The 22,062-nt window shown below is 36.5% G+C and overlaps 2 protein-coding genes and 1 long non-coding RNA gene across 5 annotated transcripts; 2 read left to right on the forward strand and 1 right to left on the reverse strand.

Annotated features, from left to right (window-relative positions):
- Positions 1–904: 904 nt before the first annotated feature.
- On the forward strand, positions 905–11,856 carry LOC105202837 (pre-mRNA-processing factor 6). Its single transcript, XM_026140926.2, has 9 exons — positions 905–1,165; positions 1,275–1,334; positions 1,420–1,546; positions 5,399–5,949; positions 6,842–7,622; positions 10,201–10,416; positions 10,505–10,846; positions 10,924–11,267; positions 11,484–11,856. The coding sequence occupies exons 1-9, from the start codon at positions 1,071–1,073 to the stop codon at positions 11,761–11,763; spliced, it is 2,796 nt and encodes a 931-aa protein (XP_025996711.1). The 5' UTR covers positions 905–1,070; the 3' UTR covers positions 11,764–11,856.
- A 2,141-nt stretch (positions 11,857–13,997) lies between these two features.
- LOC105202836 lies at positions 13,998–20,570 on the reverse strand. Of its 3 annotated transcripts, XM_011171526.3 has the most exons (4): positions 17,735–20,570; positions 16,997–17,133; positions 16,793–16,910; positions 14,066–14,202 (listed from the first exon to the last, which is right to left on the reverse strand). In XM_011171526.3, exon 1 carries the CDS (start codon positions 19,399–19,401, stop codon positions 18,244–18,246), a length of 1,158 nt encoding a protein of 385 aa, XP_011169828.1. In that variant the 5' UTR covers positions 19,402–20,570; the 3' UTR covers positions 14,066–14,202; positions 16,793–16,910; positions 16,997–17,133; positions 17,735–18,243. The 3 variants fall into 3 exon arrangements, with proteins under 3 accessions (XP_011169827.1, XP_011169828.1, XP_025996712.1); XM_026140927.2 differs by lacking the exon at positions 16,793–16,910 and having other exon boundaries at positions 14,092–14,202; XM_011171525.3 differs by lacking the exons at positions 16,793–16,910; positions 16,997–17,133 and having other exon boundaries at positions 13,998–14,202.
- Positions 20,571–20,586: 16 nt separating this feature from the next.
- LOC120358375 lies at positions 20,587–21,781 on the forward strand. Its single transcript, XR_005575329.1, has 2 exons — positions 20,587–21,090; positions 21,406–21,781. It is a non-coding gene; the product is annotated as an uncharacterized LOC120358375 (long non-coding RNA).
- The last annotated feature ends 281 nt before the right edge of the window (positions 21,782–22,062 follow it).

Consider the following 22,062-nt stretch of genomic DNA (forward strand, 5'->3'; position numbering starts at 1 on the left):
GCCATGATAGACCCCCAGGTTAAGGCTGTGTTCCGATATTAACTGCCAGTACTGAAAATGTATAGTATATGTGACGTGAACTATAAATTTTCAGTACTGCCAGTAAAAACGGAACACAGCCTAAGTTAAACCACTGCGCTCGCAAACGCTATTGGATCCACGCACAACTAGCAACATGGCGATGTTGTAGTCATCATAGGTTTGTTCGAGTTGTTTGAAATTCCCAAAAATGTTTGCACTCGAGATGAGATAAATATATATTCGATCGTAAGAAAGAGAGAGACGACAAAGAAATTAATTCAAAAAGGGCAGCACTTTGACTATATAAATATAGTCAAAGGGGCAGCAACACGAACAAGCCTCATATCAAAGATGCCGACACCGAGTCGACCTACTGTTCTTTCTTATACTGTGGTGTCACTGTGTTACTAGGCGCACTATAAAGGGCCTCACACATAAAATGCATAACATAACATAAGCATAACATAAGACCAATGGATCAATGAACATCCAGCATAAAGTCGCCATATTGATTTACATAACATTTTCATTGGTCCATCGGTCATAGGCTCAATGCACACAGGACGCGTCAACGCGTTACGCGTAGCGAATAGCCAATCATTTTTTCGTTTTTATGACAAGAAATAAGAAAGCAAAAGAATGATTGGCTATTCGCCACGCGTAACGCGTTGACGCGTCCTGTGTGCATTGAGCCTTATGTTATGCTTATGTTATGTTATACATTTCATGTGCAAGGCCCTTAAGGGCCTCGCACATGAAATGCATAACATAACATAAGCACAACATAAAACCGACGGACCAATGAAAATGTTATATAAATCAATATGGCGACTTTATGCTGAATGCTCATTGGCCCATTGGTCTTATGTTGTGCTTATGTTATGTTATGCATTTTATGTGCGAGGCCCTTTAACTTAATTTTAAGTGGAAGGTTGAAGGCTTGATTTTGCACTATGGTCAAACTGTCCCATCCCTGCTGAATTATTGGAGACAGGTGTTGTTAAAAAAAGAACAATCACGTAAACAAGAAATCGTTAATATTGGTCAATATGGCGGTCCCTTCGGTTTCACTAAATACACGAAATAAAAAACACTTTTTAGGCGTACCAGCACCCCTAGGATATGTCGCCGGTGTTGGTAGAGGGTATGTTTTTAATTAATATAATATCTACAAATATTTGTTTTTAACTGTCAATTGTAATGTATTATTACAACCATGATACGCGTTATTAACCTCACTTTCTGTTTATTAGAGCGACGGGATTTACAACACGATCTGATATTGGCCCTGCTCGTGATGCCAATGATGTTTCGTAAGTTGAAAAAGCTATACATTATACAAGTAAGAAAATGTGGGCCATACAAATTATAGTATGTAATAACTTATTCTGTATATAGAGATGACAGACACGCTCCACCTACAAAACGTGCAAAGAAGAAGGAAGAGGAGGAGGAAGATGAGGAAGACTTGAACGACTCGAATTATGATGAATTTTCAGGATATGGCGGTTCTCTTTTCAGCAAAGTAAGTAAAATTATCTCTGTTTAATTTCAGATATTCAAGATTATTTATTTTACCTTTAGCATCCTATTAATTTTTAATAATAGGAAGACAACAAATTTCACATATACTCTGTTTATAATAAGAACATACCCAAGTCTATGCATATGGATAGCATTGTGGGGAGAGCATAGTGTCTTAGTACTGTAAATGTAAATATGTCATGCTTGGGTTTATAGTTAAAAAATTAAACAAGTAAAATCTCTACACTTCAATGTGATTAAGTTGAAATCCTAATTTAAATTATACAACTGGATGTTTATGATTTACAAAATAATTAAATCCATAATACTAACATATCATATTTTTATTAAAGATTGTTTCTATAATTGAGTTTTATAGTAATAATGATATACAAAGCAATAATGTGTCTAATGAGTTAATGAACTTCTTACTTAACAAATAAAAGGCAAATAAAATTTGAAATTTTTGAGTTTTAGTGTTATGATATCATGTTTTGGTTTTTGATGAAAGTTTATGAAGTAAACACAAATAAAAATCATTGAAACACTCAATGCTTTTTGCGAATTTAATCTATTATGTTGTTCTTTAATATGTAACATCTCAGACAAAAATTAATGCTAATATGTCAAATCAATACTTTTATGCTACCTATTGCTAAAGAAGCAATATATGGGCCTGAACAAGAGGCGTTCTTCTATGGGCCAACGTGCATGAAATGCATGAATTTTTATCTGTGCTGGGTATGTTTTTAAAGTGAACAGAGAATTTGTAATATCTGATAATATTGATAAACTGTTGCTAGAAATGTGATAAAACCTGCTAACATACTATGCCAATAAATTAGTGACAGAAATCAAACAGGATTTTCAACTCTGCTCCATTTCTGTTGCCAGTCTGCCATCAGATTGCCTGAGTGCACATATTCTATTTGATTTCTGCCTTGGTTTCTAATTCTGCTGTGAAATCATGTTGACAGGTTGTATCAACAGAATGTCTAATGCAGATGCAATTGATGCCAAATAATTTGCTAAAATTATTAAAACAAAAAAATTTTATTTGATTAAAAAAGAATTATTTATTTATACTTTTTTAACTAAATATTTATTTGAAACAAATTAATGATTTGATTTAAAAGAGACATTTTTTAAATCGAAAAACATATATATTTGCTTGACAAAAGAAACTAATAATTACAATTAAAAGACAAATGTTACAATAAAACAAAGAAATATTTACCTTGTTGAAAAATTTTTTTATTAAACTTAAAAGAATAATGTCCAGAATTAAATAAATTTGTTATTTAAATTTTAAAAAATGTTATTTTAAAAATCGGAATATTTTTAAGCCTTTTCATATCAACATAGTGTTTAAAATATTTAAATAAAAATATTTGGTTCAATTATAAACTGCTAGACACAGATATTTGCATTAGTATAATATTTATTATATTGTAGCGCAAGTATCTATGCAAGTACTAGGGGCGGTGTAACACTGTAAATGAATCAGGGCATGAAGGCGTTATTTTTTTTTTTAGGGATACCTAATGCCGCATATATTGTACACAATAAAAAGAAATACTTTTTTATTGTAAATTCCGGAATTTACCATTGCTGCGAATTAGATTATTTGAAATATATCTGCTTTTTGACATTAGTTTTGAATTTTGTAATAGTACCAGTTGTTTTTTCTTCCATTGCCATTGTCATTGATAAATAAATAATAGCGTTTTTTATTGATCTTGATTTTTAGAAGTTTCTGAATTTTATCATTAATTTTAAATCATGTTGAAGGATTTTGTAATTTTTTTTTAAAGAACATGTAAATAAAAACAAAATAGAAGTTACATTATTTACATTAATAATTTCGTTTTTAATTTACGCGAGATTTGTGGTAATTCACATAAATTATTTTATTCTAAAATTAAATTATCTGATTAATTTATTTTACTTTAAAATACTTCTTCTGGCGCCCAAGCGCACACATATCTAGAGTGCTGATTTAATTATTACATGGAAGTGCCGAATAGCATCGCCCCTGCCTGTGTTTACTTGTGTACTTGTGTACTGTTAGAATACTTTATTTTTATTTCAGAACTCAATTTTGGGATTCATATTCAAAATATTACTTCATTATCACTTTATAAAAACATGATTAATTCTTAAATACACAAGGGGGTCAGAGAGATTCTGTATGAAGTTTCGAACGCTTGCAGTGTGAAGATGGAATGAGATAGGAGGTTCGGACCAAAGGGTAAAAAAAGTTTGAAATCTTTTTCGATTGATATGGTTAATCAACTTTTTTTAATTAACTAGAATTTGAGCGGCACGGCACCAAAGTTTTGTTGGAACTAACATTGTGTGTGAGTGAAACCTTTTTGTGAGTAATTTTATATAAAAAAAACCGGATAAAACACATTCAAATAAATTCGTTTGCGTATGTTACTCGCATATACTCTGTCTAAAGTTACAATACTATCTAGTGCTGCGGAAAAGGAAATTTCCGCGTAGAGTCCGAAATATATCATGAAACATCAATTTTCAATTTTAGACACCTTAAATTAATAAAAAATACCTCATATTTGCCTTGTTACATAAGTATATTTTTTAATAGGAATGACAATGTCATAATTTTCTTTGAAAGTATGACACTTTAGCTTTAAAACGCTGTATTTTAAAGTCCTTAAAAGTTTTTGCGAAAATATGATTTTTTAAAGGAAAATGGATTTTTGAACAATTTTTTATTTTTGCTTAATGGTTTTTCCTTTATAACTTCACAATAAATCATTTTTCGGCAATGTCGTTTGTCACATTTCTGAGATTCTGAACTTTTATTTAAAAAAAAGTTATTAAAAAATATTGATTGAAACCAAAGTTATAGCTTCTTAAAGTTGAAAAAGTCTCCCAGACCCGAAAATGTGTTTACGTATTTTACGAGATCGGTGTGTTTAAGGGTTAAAAGTGACGCGTAAATAGTGTAAACGTAGTAATTGGCTAAGTTTATACGTTCTGATTTACGCCGGAATTATAACATCGATGCTATAAAACTGGCCAATCATAAGTATTCTTCTGAAGAATGGAATAACTGTGATTGGCTAGTTTCATAACTTTGAATGTTATTAAACCCGATTAATGGTACCGTGTAAACAGACTGTATGATAGATGAAGTAATGTTACTTCATCAAATGTTAATTCATTATTAAGTGATGACGAAGTAATGTTTTGAATATGAAATTCAAAATTGGACTCTGAAGTAAAAATAATATTTTAACAGTATTTTAGTTAGTAGTTTAACAGTATTTTAGTAAGACAGGTATTTACACTAGTGTGATCCTATAAATTATGAATGTTGCATTATTGTGAAGACATCAATTTGCCAATAAATGTAGACTCTACAGTTGCTACTAGAGAACCTCTAGGAGAAAAAATTGCCAAGGGGGGTTACTTGATCGACTTTGTGATTGGCTGGCACCAATGTGCAGATTTTGCATTGCGACGTCAATGTGTCGACGGGCTTTGTCGCGAGGAACCATCGGTGGTTCCGCGTGATGCATGCCGGCTAACGCATTGACATCGCAATGCAAAATTGCACATGATGCCAGTCAATCACAGAGTCGATCACATGATTCTTCTTAGCGATTCTCTCTTCTAGAAGTTCTTTAGTTGCTATAAACTTGATAGTAAAACATGATACGATTATGAGCAACATGCCAGCAACAATATAGACACGTTGCTATCAATGCTATCTAGGCAAACTGCCATCATATATGTTGAAATCTGCTAGCAATCTATAGGTTACTGACATTTGATTATCATAGGTAATATTACAGATAATAATATTCTGATAATATGTCAGGATCCTTATGATAAAGATGACGAGGAAGCAGATGCAATTTACGAAGCTATTGACAAACGAATGGATGAAAAACGCAAGGAGTACCGAGAGAAACGCCTCAGAGAAGAATTGGAACGCTATCGCCAAGAACGGCCCAAGATTCAACAGCAGTTTTCAGATCTAAAAAGAGAGTTAGTTCACGTAACTGAAGACGAATGGAAAAACGTTCCCGAAGTGGGGGATGCTAGAAATCGTAAACAGCGTAATCCAAGAGCGGAGAAATTCACCCCGTTGCCGGATTCTGTCCTAGCGAGAAATTTAGGAGGTGAAACATCCACTAGCATCGATCCGTCTAGCGGTTTGGCCTCTATGATGCCAGGCGTAGCAACACCCGGGATGTTAACTCCCACAGGAGATCTCGATCTCAGAAAGATTGGACAGGCGCGAAACACATTGATGAATGTCAAGCTAAATCAAGTTTCTGATTCTGTGGAAGGCCAAACTGTTGTTGATCCAAAAGGATATCTTACAGACTTGCAAAGTATGATACCTACATATGGTGGTGATATAAAGTAAGGATTATTATTTATATTTAATTATAAGGAGGTTCTCCAGTTTTTTCCTATATAATTAAGAACTAGATTAAATTTTGAAAATAATTTCACGATTAATGTATAGGCATTTCTGAATTTCTTCGTATTGTTTGACTGTATAATTTTCTTTAAACTTAAAATATTTAATTAAACTTTCTAAAATAGTATTGAAAGTCTCATGGTAACGAGAATTTTAAGTAATTGCAAACACAATATAAAAAGTTTGAAAAATTATAAGAAAGAATGACATTTTTGAAAAGGTTCTCTAGTTTTTTTTTTATATAGTATAAAAATTTCTTAAATATTTGAGAATAAGTTTATGATTAATATATAATATATAAACATTTCTAACTTTTTTGACATTTTTTGACGTTTTTTTTTAATAATTTTTTAAATTAACATTGAATTTTATGGTAAGGTGTTTTACTCGCAAACAAAATATAAGAATTTTGAAAAAACTATATTTATAAAAAAGACTGGTGTTTAAGAACATTTTGCTTTAAAAAAATAAAGCTGTATTGTGTTATTTTTGTGTGACAAATGTTCATGAATTATACAATTCTCTTTAAACATGACATTACTAATTAAAACCAGATAATGTTGCTTGATATTATATTTAAATTATTATAAATATTTCTTTTTCAATATTTTTTACGTCAATATTTATCAACGTGTTATAAGCAAATATTTTTAAATATGAAATTATTTTTATTGCTTAAATTTTCATTATTATATTGAAGATGGTAATACCAAAAGCTCTTTTGTTTTAAAAGATATGTATGAACGTCATGTGAATTTCCTTCACTTTTTAAACTGGGAAACCTTAAAATTTTATAAATACTTAATACAATTTCTTTATTTTTGTATATAGCGACATTAAGAAAGCCAGATTATTATTAAAATCAGTTAGGGAGACTAATCCTAATCATCCTCCCGCGTGGATTGCGTCTGCGCGTTTAGAAGAGGTGACTGGAAAGGTTCAAGCGGCTAGAAATTTGATAATGAAGGGTTGCGAGGTAAATCCCACTTCCGAAGATCTATGGTTGGAAGCTGCGAGACTGCAGCCGCCAGACACAGCGAAAGCGGTAATAGCGCAATCAGTACGCCACATTCCAACATCCGTTAGAATCTGGATAAAAGCCGCAGACTTGGAGACAGAAGTAAAAGCGAAACGCAGAGTATACAGAAAGGCATTAGAGCATATCCCGAACTCAGTGCGATTGTGGAAAGCGGCCGTCGAATTGGAAGAGCCAGAAGACGCACGTATCTTGCTCAGTCGTGCGGTTGAGTGCTGTCCGACTAGTGTAGATTTGTGGCTCGCTCTCGCTAGATTGGAAACTTACGATAATGCGAGAAAAGTCTTAAACAAAGCTAGAGAGAATATCCCGACTGACAGACAAATCTGGACTACCGCCGCGAAATTGGAGGAAGCAAACGGCAATAAGCACATGGTGGAAAAGATCATCGAACGTGCTATATCTTCATTGAGCGCAAACGGGGTAGAAATCAATAGGGAACATTGGTTTAAGGAGGCTATGGAAGCTGAAAAAGCGGGAGCAGTACACTGCTGTCAAGTGATCGTTAAAGCCATTATCGGATATGGAGTAGAGGAGGAGGACAGGAAGCACACTTGGATGGAAGATGCAGAAACTGTGAGGCTCTTTGTAGTTTTTATACATATAGAAATAAAATGGGGGTTGCTATATCAATTAATGAACAAACAAGAAATTGAACGATAAACAAAAACAACCTAATATAATTATATTTTTAAGTAAAAGATATTTTAATCAAATTGGTATGAAAATTAAATTTAAAAATTATGAATTAGTTTGCAATTCATTGTTTTGAAATATTAGAGGAGAAGGTGATATTATAGACTGTATAAGTATTATGAGCACCTTTATTATCTTCATTATCAAATGACGAATTGCTAATAATTACTTATGGAATTATTTGTTTGTAACCTGTGCTACCAAAAGTGGCGCTAATATGTTAATACATAATAACTGACAATTATTTAAGGTATTTTTATTTTTGAGCATTTCGAAACTTTTTCAAGATTTTAACACTTAATTACACATATTTTTTATTGTTTTTAAACTTGAGCGTATTATCACACGAATGTATATGAATGTATCGGGCAGATCCCGATAGCACACGGGACCTATAGCACTTACAGCAGCCGATGCCTAGAGTTTTTCCGTTGGTTGGGTTAGATAAGTCAAAATGATTGGTTGGTGGGCTATCGCACCGTGCGCTATCGGATCCCGTCCGAATATATTACACTCAAATGTTTTTTTATTATTTAACTTTTCATTTTGTTATACATTTTGAGCTATACAAACTTATTCAATAACATTTTATTACAAACTATTACGAACTTATTCAATAGCAGTTTATTAATGTGGATATACGAGGTGTGTTCAAAAAGTATCGCGAATTTTGTGTTTTTTCAAAAATTATTTATTTATTCATGAATATCTATTTTGTCCCCTTCAAAGTAATCCCCATGAGATATTATACACTTGTGCCAACGGTTTTTCCAATCTTCGAAGCACTTCAAAAAATCATTTTTTTTTATCTTGTTCAGCTCCTCCTTCGATGCCGTCTTTATCTCGTCAAGCGTAGCGTAACGTCGTCCTTTCATGGGCCTCTTCAGTTTAGGGAACAAGAAAAAGTCACAGGGGGCCAGATCTGGGGAATACGGTGGCTGCGGCATCATTAGTGTGTTGTTTTTGGCCAAAAAGTCGCAATTGAGCAATTGAGCAATTGAGCAATTTTGGTACGAATTTCGCGGCGACCCGTCTCATGCCCAAATCATTGATAAAAATCGAATGGCACGAGCCAATCGATATGTTTAGGTCCTCAGCAACTTCTCTAACGGTGATTCGACGATTGGCCAATACCATTTTCTCCACTTCATTAATTTTTTCGTCTGTTGTTGAAGTGCTCGGGCGTCCGGCACGCTCTTCGTCGTTCACATCTTCTCGGCCTTCTGAGAACATTTTGTACTACCGATAAACGTTGCTTCGGTCCAAGGTAGCTTCTCCGTATGCCACAGTCAACATTCGGAATGCATCCGCGCACTTAATTTCGTTTTTCACACAAAATTTGATACAGGTTCTTTGATCCATTTTTTTGAATAGGTAAAAATCGAAGACGATCCAAAACACGTGCAAGCAAAGCAGCTGTCAACAATTAAGTGAACATTCAAAATGGCCGAGCTTGTCGGCATAAGTGAGAGACATGAGTACCAACATAACGCCACAAAAAGATCGAAATTCGAATATACGTAACCCGCGAAAATTCAAAATTCGCGATACTTTTTGAACACACCTCGTAGAAGCATGCTAGTAATATGAGTATCATTGAGATTTTTATATTGAAATTATTCTTCAATAAATTGATTGTTACTTTACAAGGGCTGTATTCAGAAACATTTAAGATATTATTGTATTCTTGTTTAATGTTAAACAAGATATTTCTAATGTTTCTGAACACAAAAAATTCTAAACTATGGAAAATCATATAATTTTATATAAATTACTGTATCTTTTAAATAAAACCAATTTTTTCATTTATTTTCGAGATAGCCTATATTATCACTGCTGTTCCTCTTCAACTCATTATGCAGTGTCTTTATATTTTTATAAATCTCAAGTAATAAATATTTTTTTGAATCTAGAATTTATTAAACAACATTATGATGAATATAATCGTTAAGTTTAAATATAAAATATTATTAACAAAGTTGTTGAATAACATTAAATGAGTATCCATAATATTACTTTTTCTATTATTTTAATTTTTTTTTAATCATTCACTGATGATTGATAGCAAGGTGCTATAGTAACCTCAATATTAATATTGAAAATTAATTCTAATATTAAAAATTATTCATGCTGATAAGGAGAACTTGGCAGTCTCTGATCACTGATTTTAATAAAATTTTATGTGTGTAGTATTTACTCATACTTTTACTACAATAAAGCTACAGGACCCACTATTCTTGAAAAAGTATTTCTAGTACCTATAATACTGTTATGGAAGAGCATTTGTCGAATTAGTGGTGTAGTATCTGCGATAAGACGTTGACTATGCTCAAAATTACAAGGTTTGATTCCTAAAGTACTAGATGTATAAGTGAATACTACACACTCATAAAAATTTTATTAAAATCGGTGACCAGAGACTGCCAGTTTTCCCTTGTAAGAGATATGTTGTTTGCAGTGCGCCCAGCAAGGAGCGTTGGAATGCGCTAGAGCTATTTATGCATATGCTTTAACAGCCTTTCCTAGCAAAAAATCAATTTGGTTACGCGCCGCTTATTTTGAAAAGACATATGGCACGCGAGAATCTTTAGAAACCTTGCTACAAAGAGCAGTCGCTCATTGTCCCAAAAGCGAAGTGCTTTGGCTGATGGGTGCTAAATCAAAGTGGCTGGCCGTAAGTAAATCCTATAATTTTAATTACATTTTATTTAATTCTTTTATTTTTACTCCTTTTTCTCTTAATTTAATTTTATTTTTTCCAGGGCGATGTGCCAGCAGCTAGAGGTATTTTATCTCTTGCATTTCAAGCTAATCCAAATTCTGAAGAGATTTGGCTCGCAGCAGTAAAGCTTGAATCTGAAAATTCGGAATATGAGAGAGCACGACGTTTATTGGCAAAAGCTAGAGCGTCCGCTCCGACGCCTAGAGTGATGATGAAAAGTGCTAAATTAGAATGGGCTCTTAATAATCTTGATGCGGCATTGCATCTATTAAAAGAAGCTCTAGAAGCTTTTGACGATTTCCCTAAATTATGGCTAATGAAAGGCCAAATTGAAGAACAGCAAGGTTATTTGGACAAAGCGATAGATACTTATAATCAAGCGGTAAACAATTTTCTTTAACAATTTTCTAATTTAATAATGTAAGTGTAAAATTATTACATTTTTTTTTATACTTATAGATAAAAAAATGTCCACATTCGATACCTTTGTGGCGTCTATTAGCGCGATTGGAACACAAGAAAAACCAAGTGACTAAAGCGCGGTCGGTTTTAGAGAAAGCAAGACTTAAGAATCCTAAAAATGCTGAGTTATGGTTGGAAGCTATACGAAACGAATTGAAAAACGGTGGCGCACGCGATATGGCGAATACATTGATGGCTAAGGCTTTACAGGAATGTCCCACATCCGGTTTACTTTGGGCAGAGGCAATTTTCATGGAACCACGACCTCAACGAAAAACCAAAAGTATCGATGCTACTAAAAAATGTGAACATGATCCACATGTTCTTCTGGCAGTATCGAAGTAAGTTTTCCCTTAAATTTTACTTAGAATATAAAAGAATTAGTAAATATAAAAGGAATATAAAAGCATAGTTATTACATGGAGTATAAGAAATTAAGTACTTTTTTATATTCTTTAAAAAAATGTTCAGTTCTTTCCTTCCCTTTTTTTCTTCCTTCTTTTTCTCGGTCGTTTTTCTTTTTGAAATGATATGAATCTATGATTTTTTCATTACAGATTATTTTGGTGCGAGCACAAGATTTCGAAGTGTAGAGATTGGTTCAATAGGACGGTTAAGATAGATCCAGATTTAGGAGATGCTTGGGCATATTTTTACAAATTTGAATTGTTGAATGGTACAGAAGAACAACAAGACGATGTAAAGAAGAGATGTATCGCCGCGGAACCTCATCATGGTGAGAATTGGTGCAAAGTTTCCAAAAATATAGCAAATTGGTGTTTGAGCATAGATCAGATCTTGATATTAGTTGCAAAAGAGTTACCCATTCCTATATAAAATAAAAATTAATATGATGTGAATCATAATGCAAGTATTATAATCATAGTTTATGTACATAAGTTTATAAATAAAATTGAAGTTCCAATAAATGTTGTATTTTTGCTCTCAGTAAGTCATTTATGTATAAAACGTCTATAATAAGTAAAATTAGATATTTCGAAAGAAAATTATATTGATTGCTAATTTATAAAATTTGGTTCAACATACATTAACATAAAATTTCTTATAGTTTCTAAGTAGTCGCCGCGGCCACATTAAAATTGTACTATTATAAGCAAGAAATTACACCTTACAGTTTCTTACGTGCTATTTGTAAATAAAAATAATTTGGATAAAACAAAATAATGAGATTGCTGTTGAAAGTAGTGAAAAATATATTTTTACGTATAAAATTTAAAGATAACTTGCGGCCTATTTTTACAAATTGGATAAATACGAAATACCCAGCAAACGAAAATGCAATAAAAATTAAATTTATTTCGACGTTTTCAAACGCGCGCTTCAGATTTTTCGAATTTATTTGAAAAAAAATATTATTTTCCAAAAAATAATATAATATGGAGATGAATTCATCCGAACATGATCGGCTTATTTCGTATTTCAATTTATTTGAATCCAAAAATAATATAGCGACGATACAAATCGTGGTGGGAATAGACATGTCTATTCCCACCACGATATAAATGCTTTGAAGCAGAAGGGCCCCATCACAGAACATATACTATGAGAAATGAAAGCTCTGTACTTAACATGGGAAACAAAAAAGCACTGCCATCTGGTAGTGAAGTGGGAAATTAAATGGATTGTAGAAGGGGGGTCAAGGGAGTCTTCAGAAAAGAGAATAGAAGAAGCTTATTTATGCAGACAATAACCATTAACCTATGCCGGAACCGGTAAAGTTCATTATTAGGATTTCAATCCTTCTGTTTACCGAGGTCTCAATAAACAGTAGCCTTGAAATTCTAGTATTGAACTTTACCAGATCCTGTATAAGTTAAATGTTATTGCCTGCATAAACCATCCGTTAAGGGCCTCGCACATAAAATGCATAACATAACATAAGCACAACATAAGACCCATGGGCCAATGAGCATTCAGCATAAAGTCGCCATATTGATTTACATAACATTTTCATTGGTCCGTCGGTTTTATGTTGTGCTTATGTTATGTTATGCATTTCATGTGCGAGGCCCTTTAAGGACCTCGCACATGAAATGCATAACAGAGCATAAGCGTAGCATAAAGCTTTTGGACCAATAGGAATCTTATGTAAATCAATATGGCGACTTTATGCTGAATGCTCATTGGTTCATCGGTCTTATGTTGTGCTTATGTTATGTTATGCATTTCATGTGCGAGGCCCTTTACTCTGCATTGTTGGAGAGACCAGTTCATCAATGCTACCACACGAAAATCGAGTGAGCAGATGCTCACTCTTACCAACTTACATCAAGGCGTTTTCTGATTGGTCATTTTAACTCCCACTTTCAAGTGGGCCCCACTTTCCGTGTTACCGGAAACCGCTATATTAGTTTCACCCCCGTGGGCCCCATTTGGACATGAGTGATAGGATACAGAGACCATTCACAGTGACTAAGTTTCCACCGAGGATTCGAATAGGGTCAGAGTTGTGTCAGAGTCGGGTTAGCTCTTCTTCTTATGGTTATTGGCACCCGTTCCCACGCCAACGAACTGGGAGCGATGCGGCCATTCTTCTAGTGAAAATAAATCAGTAAAAATCCCTGTGGGAGTTCTGGATCACGCAGAGGTTCTTGAATAGGAACAAAATGCAGTTGGTAATCGTAATCATGTTGAGAGGTTGACTATAAAATTGATGTCCCCAGGCGAAATGGAGCAGTTGGCAATTATGAAACATAACCGAGCGGGAGGGACGGGGGGGGGAGTTTCAAATGTGTAGATTACAAGATTTCAAAAAGGAGAGGAGGAGATGACAAAGTTTAGCGCATGGAGTAATGAGGATATGAAATATGCTGATAGGAGAGTTTGGAAATTCAGTTTTTAGATAATTGATAAGAGGCCTGGCTTTTTCTTTATAGAGAGGACAATAAAAAATGACGTGATTAATATCTTTTTTTCCTTCTCCGCAACTGCAGTATTGAATGTTTTTACGATGCAGGCTAAAGGCAAGGTTGTAGTGGTCGTTTCTTATTCTATTAACAACAACAATCTCCTCGCGGCGAAGATTCATTTTATGGAACCAAGGATTTTTATTAAACTTTAGGTATAATCGGCCGTACATTTTGCCTTTACTTCTGAAAATATTCTCTAAAAATGCTTGATTTTTTTGGTTCTTGACTTTGGAAGCTTCAATAAAGAAGTCTGAGTGCGGTGTTTGGAAATGGACTCTGTTCTCGTTGCGAGCCGCTTTCTTTGCTACTTGGTCAGCTACCTCGTTGCCACTGATTCCTTTGTGTGCTGGAATCCATACAAATGCGATTTGAAAGCCATTAATCTGAGCATGGTAAGAAGCGTGTCTAAGCTTAGCAATGATATGATTGAAGCAATTGCTTTGATAGTTTTTGAGGGCTTGTAAGAGGCTAAGAGAGTCGGTGAAAATGACCGTTTTTCTCCACAATCTATTGGTAGCAAGAAGTACGGCTTGTAGGGCCGCTCAGGCTTCAACGGAAAATATAGACGTGCCTGCAGGCAGCTTATGTTGGATTTTTAGGCCGACAAAGGGCGCATATACTCCAGCTCCAACAGTGTCCCTTTGGTTCATGACAGAGCCATCCGTAAAGATCTGTAGAAAGTCGCTGAACTCGTTGTTAACAAGTTCCAATAAAAAAGGCTGGACCGCTTGTAGGGTCTCTCTGCACGGTAGATGAGCAATCTTATCGACAATATTTGGGATGTGCAAGCAAGCGTCGTAGTCAACATTGATGCCCGGACAAATTCCAATTCGGAATATGTTGCGGCAGTTGCCAACAATTCTTAAGAAGCAGCCAAAAAGAGGAAACCTGGCAGCGACCTTGTTGTAGGCTGCGGGATCCATGGACTCGACAGTATGTTTCAGCCTGGAGAGATGATGATATACCAGGCCCTCGGGATAGGCGTAGATTTTGTAGGAGTATTTTTTGGATATCATAGCAAATCTAGCGCTTATGGTGGGCTTGCGGGCCTCAGCCAGGATAACGTTAATTCGAGTGGATTGTCTAAAACCACACGCGATACGTAGAGCCCTATTCTGCAATCGTTGGAGCTTAGCGAACAGAGTGCGATTACTCGAGAGTGAAAAAACCTGAGCGCCGTATTCAATGGCGCTTCTGAAGAGGCTATAATATAGAGCTAAAAGAGTTTGAGGATGTGCGCCCCACTATGTGCCCGTAAGAGAGGCGATAATGTCTACAATTTTGTTTTCCCTTTTGACATAAGAATTTGAGGTGTTCCTTACCAGACATGGACCTGTCCAGGATTATTCCAAGAAACCGAGTTTTATTTACAATTGCGGCCTCTTCTCCACTGATATGAATAAGGAGGAAAGGAGCGGTTTTCCTACGCCTATCAATGATCATAAGATTAAACTTGGACGGCGCAACATTTAGCCCTTTGGAGTTAAGATATTTTTGTATGTGATTTAGCGCGGATTGAATTTTTCCTCTGGCAGTAGAGACGTTCGCGGAAGCCGTAATGATGGTGATATCGTCAGTGTATTGCAGGATATGAACATCTTTGTGTACTACAGAACCAATGTCACGCAGATAAACATCGAAAAGCAGTGGGTTTAGGGAGGAACCTTGGGGGGTGCCCTTGCGGGTGACGAGGGAGCCAATTAGACTGCTTTGTTTCACAAAGAAATTTTTTTTTTTCGAATAACAAGTTGGCTATAAATTTGCGAGTGAAAGCGGGTACTCCCAGCGCGCGGATGTCCTGAAGCATAATGTTGGGATCGACGTTATCAAACGCCCCTTCGACGTCAATAAAAGCAGCAACTACGGTTTCACCACGGAGGAAACAGTCATGGACATAGCCGAAGAAAGAAACCAAGGCGTCGACACAGGATCTGTGCGGTCTGAATCCAAACTGAAAAGGGGGTAAGAAATTGTGCTTTTCAACGAACCACCTTAGCTTAAAATAGATAATTTTCTCCATAGTTTTGAAAGTGCAAGACATTAGAGAAATCGGTCGAACGCCCCCTCCGTGGGGATTAGGAATGAAGACCACTAATGACTCATGCCATTCTTCAGGAAACACGCCCTGCAAAAACAAATCATTAAAGATTTCAGTAAGGCGAACGATAGCTCGGAGGGAGAGCCTTCAGGATGTGGTAATCAATCTGATCGATGCCAGGCGCAGATTTCTTTTTCATGGACTTAAGAGCAAGGGTGACTTCTTGAATAGAGATTGGTTGATCGAGCGAAAGGCAAAGATTGTTAACAGCAGAATCCTCAATCTGTAATTGAGAGATCGAAGCATTGCCGTCAGAAGTACAGGCGGGTGGGCACAGTTTGTTAATAACTTTTTCCTGCCTAATGGCCAAATCGGCAGTCCTTGAGAGGGAGGATTGCGAGGCAAGACTCCTTTTTTTAAAAGACTTAACTAAACCCCAGACTCTAGGAGTGGAAGTCTTATCATCAAAGAAGGAACAGAAGGCCTTCTATTATTTCCTTTTTCCCTTTTTAACAGCTTGTGACACTGTCTTTGGACCGCGAGGTATTCGCGGAGATTCTCAATAGAAGGCGAGCGCTTATAAGTGTCTAGAGCGGCTTTTCTTTTAGCGGTCACGTCCTTACAATTCTCATTCTACCAAGGGGGAAGAGATTTAGAATTTTTTACTTTAGAGATCCTAGGGGATCTTTTGTTTGGAGGGACGAATTCGTAAATCAGACTATGAATATGTGAAAAAAGCTGGCGATAATCGTCAACTGGATTTGGGGGAGAGCGAACATTCCCAGAACATCGTTCAGGAAGATCTATGGAGCTGAAAAGTTGGTTGAACGTTTTGATTTGTGAGTCGTTAAGAGCAAGTTTGTAAGAGAACCTGCCTAGAGGTAGCCTCCATACCAACCTCAACATAGATCGGGAAGTGGTCGCTGCCCGAGCAGTCGCCCCCGACCCTAGAGGAGCACCGCTAACTGTGAAGAAGCGATGCTTAAATCAATAATGTTTGCGCCCTTAGACTTGTCCTGCATGAGAGTGGTAAGAAAAGTGGAGTTATTTTCGTTAAGCACAACGAAATTTTCATTTTCTAAGACGGAAGCCAAAATTTTACCTGCGCTGTCTTCAAAGTTACAATGACAGAAACCGTGGTGTGCATTTATATCGCCCAAGACCAACATGTACGCATAAGACTGTTGAAGACGGAATAGATCGGCCCAGACAGCTGCTGGCGTCCTCTGAGAGGGGTGCCTATAAGCATTAACAATTAAGATATCTTTATCACGAAATTTAATAGATATGCCCAGTAGTTCGAGCGAAGAGTGTGACAGATAGTCTAGATTAATGTAAGAGCAAACTAAGTGATTACGAACTAAAGTGCAGACACCACTGCTGCCATGGGCAGCAACGTCTTTTCTAAAAATTTGGAATTATTCTCACGAAAGATGAGTATAGTTTTTAAGTAGGAATTCCTGTATGCAAACAACGTCAGCGTTAAGAAAGTGAGGTAGAGTAACAGCAAGCTTATCTTTAAGACCTTTACAATTCCAGTGAATTACGCGGAAGCCTATGGGAAAGTTGAAAACGGGTGTTACAAAATTACACAGAATTGTTGCTGCTTGGGGCGCTGAAGGAATTGAGGAGGGCAGCAAGGTCAAAATTGTGAAAGTCATCAGAAAGAAGTTTTTTGCAAATAAAGGTCATTAAGACTTTAAAGGCACCTGCCAGGTCGCCCTTTAATAGTGTGGGAAAAATTTCAGTGTGGCTGCGTATGTTAAGAAGCTTTGTAGAGTTTTGTGAAAACTGACATGGCCTTGCTCATGCCTTGAGTGGGTGGTATAATCATGCTCACCTGAGTTTCTGATAGCTATTCTATTTCCGGAGAAGTTAGCCGTCCGTTGGGCGCGACCAAGTTTTCATTATGAATTGTATGCGTAGAGTGTCTCGTGTCTGTTTTCCCAGTGTCCTTGCGACCGTGACTGAAATAACTGTGAGCTTCGTTGTTAATGTCCTGAACCCTGCGATCCACAAGGCGTACTCCTGATTGGGATGTATATTTTCGACCAGGCTCATTGCTTGATCCCAAAGCATAGGCATAAGTTCTGCCGTATGATGAAGATTCAGAATCCTCCCAGGAACTCAGCGAGCTGAAAGGATTTTGGCTGTAAAATTGAGCAGAGTTACTGAGAGTTGATGAGCCAGAATTCGCTTGAGACAGGGAAGAAAAGTCTTTGAGACGGTGTCTATCGCTGGAGAGAGAGGTGAGACTTGAGAAGTTATTAATATTAGACTTTAATTTTTTACGAGCCTCAATGGAAGGAATGTTTTCAACAGCGGCTAAAGTCGACACGTTTTTGAAATTCAGCATGTGGACAGTTGGTCGAGGTAGCAAATGAGAGCCTTTGCAGTTGATGCAGAAGGCCGAATTTTTTCTGTAATTGCACGCTTCAGATTCGTTGTGTTTCTCTTTTCTGCAATATAGACAGCGAGCAGCTCCTTTACAAGCTTTGCTAATGTGTCCCGATCTATAACAATTAAAGCAAATGCTGGTGCGGGAATGTATGTGTCCACCTTGAATCTGACATGGAACGGAGAAACATAAGCAGGAAAGGCTTTTCCTTCAAATATTACACGAATGATGCTGGAGGGAACAACTTTTGTTTTGCCGTCAACAGTAATCTTGCGATTCAATCTTATGACTTTTAGAATTTTGTTGCTTGAGCGAATGTTGTCTTCTAGGAATAGCTCGCTGTAATCTGTGGTGATGCCACGAATAACGCCCGACCTAGAGGTTAGGTATGATGGAATAAAAGCTTTATATTGTAACTGCTTTAAAAAGAGAGAAGAAATTAGATTGTTGGCCGCTTGTGCAGATTTTAACACGACCAAGGATTTGCCTCTGCCAATACTTTTTATTTCCAAAACATTTCCGGCGACATTGGTGATAATTCTCGCCATAGTGAGATGATGTGGTGTCACATAGTTTGATTCGCTCGGAATTGCATAAATGTACACTATGAAGGGGCCGAAGTCTTCAGGTGAATAAGTGAGGTTATGGACTTTACGAGAAGATTTACTGCTGCCCGATGATTTAGTGTTGGTGCCCTTATTGCTTCCCTTGGTCTCGACTTTTCTTGACTTGGCGAGGCTTTCGGCCTCCTTACCTGGGGCCAAAATTTGTTCCGTATGACTGCAGGATCTCTTATGCGGGCCTTTTTTCAAATTAACAGAATTGTTGGCTTCCATGAAATCACCATGAGGAAGAGCGGTGGTTCCGTTGGTTGTTATGTTCGGCGTGGTTGATGCAATGGCATTCATGATTTCGTCATTGTCACTGTCGAAGTCCATAGAAGGATCTTGAGTGAAATCGCATTCGCTATCTCCCTTGTCGGAAAAGCACTCGATCGAAACTGTCCCCCCTTGGGGATTACTGATTTGGGAAATGAGAGAGGAGAAAGGAGGACTCCGCTCGGGAGGAAGACCCCTCTTCCCTGACGAGGCCGAAGCCTCGACATTCATGACCGTGCCAGACACGAACGACCGTTATAGTACGCACGGAGATTCGCGTTACCGGATTACGCCCACACGAGAAAAGACGGGCAAGACAAGACTAACGTAATGCTACGCTGCGCGTAAAAGGAGATGAAACTATCTGAATCACTCGATACGACTTGTGAGAGAAACGCCACGCTTGAATCACGTCCACCTCGCACGCCGGTCACACCGCGAATCAAAAGTCTGTGCACGAGAACAACTACGTTGCCGATTGTGATGCAATCGACGGGTACAAAAATATGAGTAACGGACGGACACGTCCAAACTTGTATGCGACCTCAAACGGACTCTCGGGTTAGCTCGTCTGTTTCCACCGGATCAAAATTATGTAGGGTTGCGGCAAGGTTGAATGTTACTAATTGTATACAAGATATCCTAATATACGTTAAAGTTAAGATTATATGTTTATCACAATTGAATGTCATTAAAATGGATCCAAGAACTATAATATTAATTTTACAATACCAAAATAATAAAGCAAAAGTACATATAAACACGCAACACAACGCAACGCAACATGTTTAATGCAACTCAATTTGGATTCATTCTGTTGGCAACGCGATAGTAACCTCGATCGTTTCCATCGAACCCATGGGGGTGACACTGCTAAAATTTACGCGTCTAGATTTTGTCTCACGGGAACATTAAGCCGCTTGGTGGCGCATAAGTCGACCTGCATCCTTACAACGCTTACAACCGATTTGAAAGTTATTGTTTTACTAGAAAATGCAGGTTCAAAAAACACAATTTAATCTTATAAGACCGAATAAAACTTTCTAACAGTTTTAATCGTTTTAATGTTTAGCAGGTCTATGCGTCAGCCAAATCGGTCAAATCAAAGGATGCAGGTAGGAACTAGCGCCTCTTGCGGATTTTTTGATCGTAAGGAGACATTCGAGGGACGTGTAAAAACATAGCGAAGTATAAGCAGTGTCATGCCGTGATCGAACCCCATTTAGCCTCTACCCTAAAATTTTATTGGGTAGGGTTGGGGTAGAGTTTATAGTGGGTGCTTTCCAGCTACGACACTAGCCGTTTGTTTTCTGTTCCTGAATTCCCTGAATTAGTGTGCACTTAAAATGAAATAGATATATATTTGAAAGTTAGTGAAAGCAAGAAGGAACGTTCCAGTGCAGTCTAGTGCAGAAATAGAAAACAAACCTAAGTCGACACTGTGTAACACAGTGTCCATTAGTGTAAGTGAGACAACTAAAATTTTCTCTCTTACACTAATAGACACTGTGTTACACAGTGTCGACTTGTGTCGAAGCTGGAAAGCACCCAGTGTTTCCATCGTAAGAATTCACACTCCAACCCGACTCTGACTCGATTCGAACCCTCGATGGAAACTTAAATATTGGCCGATGCTTAAGGTGTATCCCGACGGAGGAAGAAAATAGCGGAACTCAGAACAGTTACGGAAAGGAGATATAGTGGAAGTCAGCCAATCAGAGCAATTCCGTTTTTGTTTTGTTCCGCTTTTCGACGAGTGGGTTCCCCACGTATAAAGGGTCTCGCACATGAAATGCATAATATAACATAAGCACAACATAAATTCGTATGTACTTGACCGAAGCAAAGCTCCGGATGAAGAAATGACTATTTTAAATCGTTTGTATTTCGTTTGAAGAGTTATGAAGTGCATTTGAAAAGGTTTGTGAGTCCTTCAATTAATTGTAATTAATTTTTTATTTTTACACCGTGTATTTGGCCGAAAAAATTAACCGGAGCTAAATTAAACAAAAATCTTGTATGGATTCGTTTGTATTTCGTTTGAAGACTTTTGAAGTGTCGTCAGAAACGTTTGTGAGTTATCCAGATAATTTTAATAAAATATTTTAAAGTCATGTAATTGACCGAAATATAGGCTGTGTTCCGTTTTTACTGGCAGTACTGAAAATTTATAGTTCACGTCACATATACTATGCATTTTCAGTACTGGCAGTTAATATCGGAACACAGCCATAGATTCCAGGCGCTACTGGTCCTGAAGTACCAGAAGGCGCGTTCGGTGTAATCTCTAGTATTTCGATACTCCTGGTTCTTTCTTGACAGTAAGGTTAAACAATGTGCAGTAAGTCACATATTTCCAAAATATCTGGGGGGGCTATTACGGTTTCTGAAACGAGGTGAAAATTACAAAAGTGAGCAAATTCATTAGTTGTTGATCAATAAAGTTATAGATATTCTAGTAAATTTGTTCACTTTTGTAATCACGCAGTTAGAACCATTGATACATATTGCACAATTGTACTTTTCATTACTCGGCTGTATCACTGTTCTTCATACAAATATATATATATATATATATATATATATATATATATATATATATATATATATATAGATATTAACAAATAAGATGTTATTATCGCGGCCATAGATATAAGTTAAGAATCCTGCTATTTATATATGTATTATTTTCTCACTTTTGTAACTATCTCTCCTAAGTATCAGACTCTCTTACGTATCAATAAGCTTTGTACATTTCTATTAGAATAATGAGAGATACGGACGTTTGTTTAACTATAGTGTGTCGCCATCACATACAAACAGTAAACACCCGATCACTTTAACATTGACCATACTGCATTGTTCAGGAGGAAAATATCTCATGGCACGACA

The sequence above is a fragment of the Solenopsis invicta genome, chromosome 8, assembly GCF_016802725.1.
Source record: "Solenopsis invicta isolate M01_SB chromosome 8, UNIL_Sinv_3.0, whole genome shotgun sequence".
Lineage (NCBI taxonomy): Eukaryota > Metazoa > Arthropoda > Insecta > Hymenoptera > Formicidae > Solenopsis > Solenopsis invicta.

Bases quoted from the DNA above. Each gene is read 5' to 3' on its own strand.
- LOC105202837 (XM_026140926.2), top strand. From the start codon at position 1,071: ATGGCGGTCCCTTCGGTTTCACTAAATACACGAAATAAAAAACACTTT. The intron at 1,166-1,274 runs GTATGTTTTTAA...TCTGTTTATTAG, and splicing joins GTCGCCGGTGTTGGTAGAGG to AGCGACGGGATTTACAACAC. The intron at 5,950-6,841 runs GTAAGGATTATT...TTTTGTATATAG, and splicing joins ACATATGGTGGTGATATAAA to CGACATTAAGAAAGCCAGAT.
- LOC105202836 (XM_011171525.3), bottom strand. From the start codon at position 19,401: ATGAATGTCGAGGCTTCGGCCTCGTCAGGGAAGAGGGGTCTTCCTCCC.